General features: G+C 37.7%; 1 protein-coding gene across 5 annotated transcripts in view; it reads right to left on the bottom strand.

Moving 5' to 3' along the window:
- Positions 1 to 5,056: 5,056 nt before the first annotated feature.
- ARIH1 (ariadne RBR E3 ubiquitin protein ligase 1) overlaps positions 5,057 to 8,556 on the bottom strand; it is a 118,602-nt gene continuing 115,102 nt past the window's right edge. For all 5 annotated transcript variants that reach the window (XM_036348310.1, XM_036348302.1, XM_036348292.1 and 2 more), the window contains one exon: positions 5,057 to 8,311. In XM_036348310.1, the coding sequence (XP_036204203.1) occupies positions 8,227 to 8,311 (85 nt within the window). In that variant the 3' untranslated portion in view covers positions 5,057 to 8,226. The remainder of the gene's footprint in view (positions 8,312 to 8,556) is intronic.

Genomic DNA, 8,556 nt, shown 5'->3' with positions numbered 1-8,556 from the left:
ACCATCTGGATGACCTTCTGGATGAAGCTGGGGCTGCCAAGGCCTACCCTTGCATGAATTTCATGCATTGGGCCTCTAGTTAGGTTATAAATGACTTGAGAGCAGGTGCAAGAACTTACAATTTTAGAACATTCCATTGGAATGTCTACTACCTAGGTGGGAACACAGAGGTGCTTCACAAATGCTGGTTATCATTTTATGCTGCACTCCCTCTGAGAAAATGATGTGACCTGCAGAGGTGGAAATACATACAGGGAATCTCCCTGTAAGAGGAAGCTGGGAAATGCCATCAATACTAGTGGTTTTGGATAGGGTACTCAGAAAACGTAGGATGGATCATGCTGTTTGTTCACTCCTCAGGAATCCAAACTTGGCCAATTGATCCCAGAGAGCCTGATCCTCACTGCACAAGCCCCAAACTCTCAATTCTAACAAACAGCCATTTAGTGTGCACCGAAGTGGCTTCTAGGACACTGCTTTGTTGTTATGCATACAGAAACCAATTTTAGCCATCAGAAGGAAATCTGTCTACTATAGAGAATTGGTTTTATAGTCTATAATCACCTTCCAAATTTCCACCCCGAGTACTCCATGGCAAAAGGCATGCAGCTTAAAAAGACCAAACTTTTACACGTGTAGTCAGTGAGGAGGGACATACAGGGGCCAAATAAGACCAAGTCAGGAACTATTATTTTGTGCATAATATGAAGCCAATCATTAGCTCAAAATAGGAAAGATTGGCCTGCTGAAGACGGTTTGGAAATATGGACTTGCCTCTTAACTGTCATTAAAATGCTAGGGTGGCTCTCAAATGTGAAGGAAAAGGCAGGTACAGTATCTGAGGTTAATAACATGTTTTTAACAGAAGAGCCTTGGTGAGTCTCCAAGGCAATCTAAGGCTGTAAGTTCCCCCTAACCTATCTATATAATTTTAGCAGATGCTGTTGGAAAGGCTGTTTTTGAGAATCAGCAGCTACAATGTCATGAAAAGAATACAGTATAGTGGTCCAAATGTGCTTCCAGTTCTGCCATTAACTGGCTGGGTGACCTTGGGTAATCCTAGTCTTGGTGTAGAAAACAAGGTTAAGAACTTCAGACAAACCAACAGGCCTTTTTCACTGCTGTACCTCTAGTGTTTAGGATAGTGCCTGACAGCGTGGGTGTTGACTGAAAGAATCTTCATTCTGACACAAAATGACCTCAGGGAAATTACTCACCTTCTTTAAGCATCTATTTTCTTATTTATAAAATGGAGATGGTATTTATTTCATGGGACTGTGAGTTTTTAAAAATGTACATGAAGCATTTAGTAAGAATAAGTTCATAATTATCTACTATATGGTATTCCTTACATTTACATTTATTTCATTTCAGGGCATTTTGCTTTTGTCAGACACCTTCTGTTGCCTGGCCTGTGTAGCTCAGTGGTTGCATGTCGACCTATGAACCAGGAGGTTAGTTTCATTCCCGATCAGGGCACATGCCCGGGTTGTGGGCTTAATCCCCTCTCTCTCTCATCATTGATGTTTCTCTTCCTCTCCCTTCCTTTCTGAAATCAACAAAGATGTATTTTTAAAAAGGCACCTTTTGTGATGTGCAGCCAGCAAACCATTATCTCCAAGATCTACCCCCCAAACCACAGGGCTTAGCCCTAAAGACCCACATTTCTACCCAAGGCTTGCTTGGTTCTGTCTACATGTGTCTGCAACAGTTAACATGAAACACCTGGAGTTATGGGGTAGCTACAGGGAAAGCAAAGCTGTTAGAATGATGTGGATGTACTGATGACGATGTCAATTCAGGAGTTCAAAATGGCTTTCTAAGCATGTATGCATAACCCAAGGACAGAGCCAATAGTGTGGTGAAGGCCTGGGGGTGGGGTGAGATGAAGGGGATCAATGGGGGGAAAAGGGAGATATCTGAAATAAATTTTTTAAAAAATAGGCAAAACAACTTTCTAGTTTGTGGATCCAATGTCATCCTGCCTTTGAGGGTCTATAAGACAGATCTGTCTCCTTATTTTTTGCCCAAGTTAGTATCAGTATGTTTATTTAACTAGGCTTTGATTTCCTGTTTTCCTTGATCCTCACAATATTCATGCAAAACAGACAATATAGCATGATAGAATGAACATAAGGAATTAAGGGAAGCATAATGAGGGACTGAATAGCCTGTGAACCTGTTTCTCATTTATGAAATAGGAGAACAATGCCAACTTTGCTATAGGGCCGTTTAGGAGAAAATGTATGTAAGGCATCTAACAAGAAGCACTCAACAAGTTATAGCTCCTATTACTACCCTCATTTTACAAAAGGGAAAACTATGGCTGAAATATTGCTATCTTTCCACTACACCACACTGGCAATAAAAACAGGAAAATTCGGTCTTAATGGACAAGATCAAAATAAAGTAACAGTGAGAAACCTGTGGCTTACATGCTCTGACTTTGTGATTAAATGAAATTGTGTACTGACTTGACACAAAAAAAGGGCAGCTTTGCTCATAAGCATTCAACTGATTTGGTCCAGGCTATACTAATTTACTTCCCTAGGTAGATTTCTCTCTCTTGGGCAGAGGATATATTGCTCCTTTATGTGAACATTCTACTCTGCTTGGCTGTTTTAACAGTTCTGGCTTTGTGAGTTTCATTTTCTCCAAGGTGAACCACTTACCAGAAAACTGACAAATTGGGCATTTCACACTAGATCCTTAGGAAGCACCACTCCACAAACCCCACTCAGTTAGGGCCCACAGTGTGGCCCTTTCCTGAACTTGTGAATCTGCCACAAGTCTTACTGATTGTCCCTTATGTCCTAGGGTGCACAACTTATATTCTTGGAAACTACAGAAGTGTCTTGGTCAATGGCCTCAATCAACTGTGTCTGCAGGTCTTACATTGCATTGTACCATAATCAGGGATGGGAATGGGGATAGGGCTTTAAAAAATTAATGCTCAAGACATAATCCAAAGCTATTTTAGTCATAATCTCTATGGGGGTGGGGCCTCAGGTATTAGTTATTTTGTTCAATTTTTTTTCAGCCCTCCTCCCCCACCGCCCCCAGTGGCTCAGCAGAGCACTGTCTATTTTGTTCTCTTGAATCTTCTCAGTGATTCCAATGTGTATCAGATGGAAAGTGACATAAGTTGCAAGCCGAGACTAACAGAAGTTGAAAAATGGTATGGCCCAAGTGCAGTTTTGTTTTGTTTTTAACCCACATTTAAGAATATTGTAAATCAGTTACCAACATTTCAAATTGAATTAACAAAAAGTATATTTTACAGGTTCCTAATCAGAGCCCATTTGGCTGAGGAAAGTCTACTAAAATATATAGCTGGCTCTTGTCAATATCTGAGTTTGAGACTCCTGAATTCATGTGGCATAAAGTTGTTTTTGATATTGTTGTAGCTGCTACATATCAATGTGTGATTGATTTATGCAGTAATTGGCCCCTACCCTAAATGGCCTAAAATGCCTATCTATGGTTTAATCATAATCTGAAAACTGCCTTTCAAAAGAATCTACTATTCCCCCCCCCCCAAATGCTACTGACTAGAGAAAGATTAACAGTTGTCTTGAAAACTAGATTTAATTTGACAAAAAAGCAAAATGGTAAAAGTCATCTTACTGTTTACTCTTACAGTAGGCACAATTTGATTAGTTCCAGTTGAGCCCTTCCAAGTTAGTTATTTCATCTTGGGTAATTATGAGAAGAAAATTCTATAAAACCAGAAATATGCCAAAAAAATCTGAAAAAAATAAAAAATAAAAAATCTGGAGGGCCCGCACTTTTTTTTGTTTCCAAAGGAGCCAAGATTTCCCCAAAATGCTCACTACTTATAATCTTAAGGCTCCTCAGGAGAAATGCTGAGAACAAATAGATAACAGCTGTTCTGTTTTACCAGTTACAAAAAAATTCTGTAACAAGTTCTAGATGACTATTCAAAATTCTTTACGTTGGAAATTCATTTGAACAAATAACTAGACCAACAACTACAAATTACTTGGCCATTATTTATCAAATCAAATGATGCCGAACCACTTACTCAACTACCTCATGTGACAATCTTCTCATGAGGATTGTCCCAATCAGCAAGATGGGAAGGACTATTCATCTATGCATGCCTGGTTTCTTTGGGCAAAACAGAGCCACATTAGTTGCAAACTGCAACAAATTAAAGATCAGAGATAGTATATAGCATTCCTCTAACAGCAGCAGCAACAGATATTTATACATATATTTTGAGAGAGAGAGAGAGAGAGAGAGAGAGAGAGAGAGACTTTGATGCGGTTTAATAGCACGCCACTAGAACCAAGACCAAGAACCCCCTTTCCTGGTACTGATTGCTAGTTAGGTCATTCTGAGACCAGATTAAGAAAATGTGATGCAAAGAGGTAATACAATATTGACCAAATCCCAGATAGAAGAAATTGTGAAATCTTGAACAAGGTACTTAAATCTTAGTGAGCCTTATTTTCTTCTTTTGTAAAAAAGCAATTCCTAACCCAGATGCTTTACATCAATTAAAGTGCTTTGAAGATAAAGTGATAAACTCTCATAATTACAGATCCAAATAAGATCAAATTAAATTGTCCTAAAATCTGGACTTGGCTAGAATATCAATGACAAAGATCTCCAACCCAGGACCTTCTTTAAGACAACTCTCTCCATCCCTGTGGAGATATCAGCTTCGAAGAGTGAGCTCAATGGAAATAATGAGTTTTGAGGTTGAGAATAACTTTTAAAATATTTTATCTTTAAAAAAACTGACAAAGATATATTAAGCATCTACTATGTATCACTGTTACAACACAAACAGCAATCTAAATTCTATGTTTAAGACAAAGAAATTGAAAAGCTTTCAGAAAATGCTCTGAAGGCTTCATTAACCAAGTTAATTGTTGGGGATGGTCTCATTCACAGTTCCTTGCAAAGAAACTAAACCAAATCTTAACATTATATTAAGTAGGAACAGTGAATAAGGCACATAATACAGGTGATGGTTAGACCACCAGTATATCCTTTTTTAACTATAAAAATAAACATAAGTAACTAATGGAATAACAAAATAAAAGTTTTATTTTATTAGAATTAGGAATGTTCTTTCCCTCTGGGCAACCTGAACAGTCCAGTTACAATGAAAAGCTAAGAACAGTTATTTCTACAGCACAGGATGCCTATGCACAAAATTACAGGGTTAGGAGCATTTAAATCAATTTAGTGATCTGATTGTCTCACCAACCCGCCCCTCCCATTTTCCAAGTGCTCTAAAACCAGGATTTGCAACTAAAAGACTTGGTTACATTGAGTTCTTTTCTCCCTGGTACTAAATTTCAGTTTCTAATCATGGCTGAATCATTTCACATTGCAGATTCAACCTTTTCAAATCAAGTCAGTCAGTCTTGGATCTGTTATATGTGTTTATGTATACACGTGTATTTAATATATATTTTTGAACACACATAAAACACATACAATCTGGGTTGCAGCAAATTATACAGAATTTAGTCTGATGATATTATACGCTACTCAGTTTTACCACTGTGGTTTGTGTCCTGAGCTTTGGATCAAAATTTTGTTGTAAATCATTTCAAGTACATCTACTATTCAATAAACTGTTCAAATGAAGCATGCACTTTTCAAGAGACAATGTAACTGTCCTCAATAAGACAGCGAGACCCTGGTGCTTACCATGAATAGAGCCCTCTTGATAGAAAGATTCAGATAAGAGAAATGGGGAAGCTGTCATACACTATGGCTTGCCTATATCCCACCTGCGGTAAAAGAAGCTACTAAAAATGAAAGCAATTAACTCAGGGAATACTGTCAAATATGGAGATAGTTGTTAAAAGATTGGAAGTAGAAAAGGCCAGTTTACCTTGATCCATAACTGCAATACTCTCAGATCATATGCCAACACTGAAACTAGAAAGCATCTCTAAAAAGCACTGTTCCTCCATGGGTAGGGGCTGATACTATGAAGTGCACAGTTTTTAGGTACTTGCAAGGGGAGCATGTAATGACACTCAAACCTAGATACTGCAGTTACCTGGTTAAGATTTTTTTTTAAAAACATCACATATACACAAAACATTTTGATTAAGGAAGCCACATATATCTAGATAGCAACTCTGGCTGCTTTTCAGTTACCAGGGAAAGGAACTTATTCAAGCTTGCTTTAAAAAATTTTTTTCCTTAGTTTGATAAATGCTTTTTAAGATTGATGCAGTCATTTAAAATAAAATTAAATGGGTTATGGGGGAAGAAAGGACATTGAAGAAGCAGACACTGAGTTCAGAATTGCACCTGAGGTGGCAAGGGAGAGAGGATTCAAGGTACAAGTAAAGTTGATTCTAAAGCGACAAGTGGTTTAAGGAAGCAGCATAATGTACTCAGCAAACATTCACTAATTTTTGATGGGATAAGAACAGCTGCAAGTACATTTCATGTAACAACCTTTTCTAAAAGGAAAAGTGGGTTGATTCAGCAAAGCCTAACTTAGGCAAAAGGCCAGAGGAAAGTGAACCTACTTCCCAATGGAGTAATAAGATGTACAATGCAAGAGCAAAGTTGCCTCACAAATGGTAAACATTCCCTAGGTGCAAGACATTTAAAGGAAGACAAAGAGGTCCTCAATCCAAATTGGTTCACTCTGCACTCCTGAATAAAACTAACAAATTTAGCTAGGGATGCTGACCTGTTGAAAATACCACAGCCAGAATGGCCTAAACAGGTATGTAATTAATAAAACCACCACCATCCTTTACTTTTAACATAGATCTTAGTAGAAATTTCATTAAAATGGACATCACAGCTAAAATGCATTATTAATTTTCCTATCTGTTGGCAACAGAAAAGAAGCAGTCAGTGATTTCTGTTTAAATGCACTAGATGGGAATATCATGTTCTAGGGGTGTTTGTCTTCAAACTGAACCCACAGCAACACACACAAGCAATTTTAGTATCTGCCATTTTAAATTCACAATCTGAAACTAAGTGAATGACTACTTATTTATATTTATAGCAAAAACATTCTATTTGACATCCTATTGTAAAGAAAGGGTGAGAAGAGCCATAACGAAAATCTTAAAAGGCTCAAAAGCAGCAATTAAAGAGGGGAAAATGAAATGTTTCCTTTGGATGAACAGGGAGCCTAGGAAGCTTTCACTGGCGTGCATGACATGAGGCCAGGAAGGGGAATGGGTATTCCTTGAACTGTAGCAACTAAGCTCCCTGTTGCAGCCCTTATCAAGCCACAGCATTGTCAGAGCTTGACCTCCTTGGCCCCGATCAAGCACTTGGAATTCAAGGCATGAGGCCCATGGCCAGCAACAGACATACCAAAACCAGAAAGGGCAAAGTAATCTCAGGAAAGGAAAAATCAAAGAGCTCTTATGCCTTCCAGAGGTGCCAAACCAACAGATTTTTTATCCCAACGTCCAACCCTGAAAAGATAAGCAAACTGAGAAAAAAATAAAAAAAGAAATAAAAAAAAGCACAGCAAATAGACATAATCTTGAAGATTTTTAAAGAATAAATATTTTTTTTTGTAATTAAACATTATGCAAACACGTGCCACGCTTGCTTTGTCCATGCATATGCGCTATATACAAATTTGAAAAATACTGTGTTGTCCTCTTGTTTTAAAAGTCATATACAAAGTTTTTTTTTTGTTTTGTTTTTTTGTTTAATTCCTCCTGTTGCCTATCCCCTTCCCACCCCAAGAATTTTCTTTACAAGGAACTAATCATCATTCACTCATTACTTTGGGGTATGAGAGAAAGAGCGTCAGTCTCTGAGTGTGGGTGTCTTTGTATGTGTAGGGGATGAAAAGGAAGAGGTTCTTTACCAAAGTACAACAAAAAGACCGGGCTGGGCATGAAAAGCAGTGTCAAATTTTAACTGTCATACACTCAGGAAAAAAAGAAAGAAAAAGGAGTCAGCTTTGAGAATGAAGCTACACGTTAAAGTTGGAGGGCTTTCAGTGTGGTTGTCACACTTTTGTTGGCGGCCTAGAATACTGTTGTACAATGGTTTATCTACCTTTTTTTTATTACAATATAATTTACTTAAATTTTCCTTTAACAAAACAGAATTCTGGTACTACAGACCAGCAGTGTCAGAATGGGCTTAGTGCCTCCTAGTTTGTGTTTGTTTTGTTTGTTTAAATTGCATGAACACTCTAGATGGTAAAGTTTTCAGAGTTCATTTTATGCAGGGCCACTCTCAGTCCTCAATGTACTCCCACAGATCTTTTTCATAGCCTTCATGCACATGCTGTAACAAAACCCTTCGTCGACTCTCACAGTATCTATAATCAAAGGGAAAAAAAAAATGTTGTCAGCCTCCAGTAATTAAACAACAAAAAAAAAAGCATTTACTTATTCTTTAGAGCACCCCTACATATTATCAAACTTGGAACAGGTAAGCACCTGTTTTTAGTAGCACATTTTCAGGTCTAGATGTAAAGACACAATAAACTATTTCTAATTTAAAAAAGGTATTTTTTAAAAGCCATGATTCCCAGTTTGGGGAATTAATTTTAAAGCAATAAAA

This window comes from Myotis myotis, unplaced genomic scaffold, assembly GCF_014108235.1.
Source record: "Myotis myotis isolate mMyoMyo1 unplaced genomic scaffold, mMyoMyo1.p scaffold_m19_p_1, whole genome shotgun sequence".
Classification (NCBI taxonomy): domain Eukaryota; kingdom Metazoa; phylum Chordata; class Mammalia; order Chiroptera; family Vespertilionidae; genus Myotis; species Myotis myotis.
The sequence above is the reverse complement of the archived record's forward strand: the minus strand, read 5'-3'. Positions and strand labels throughout refer to the sequence as shown.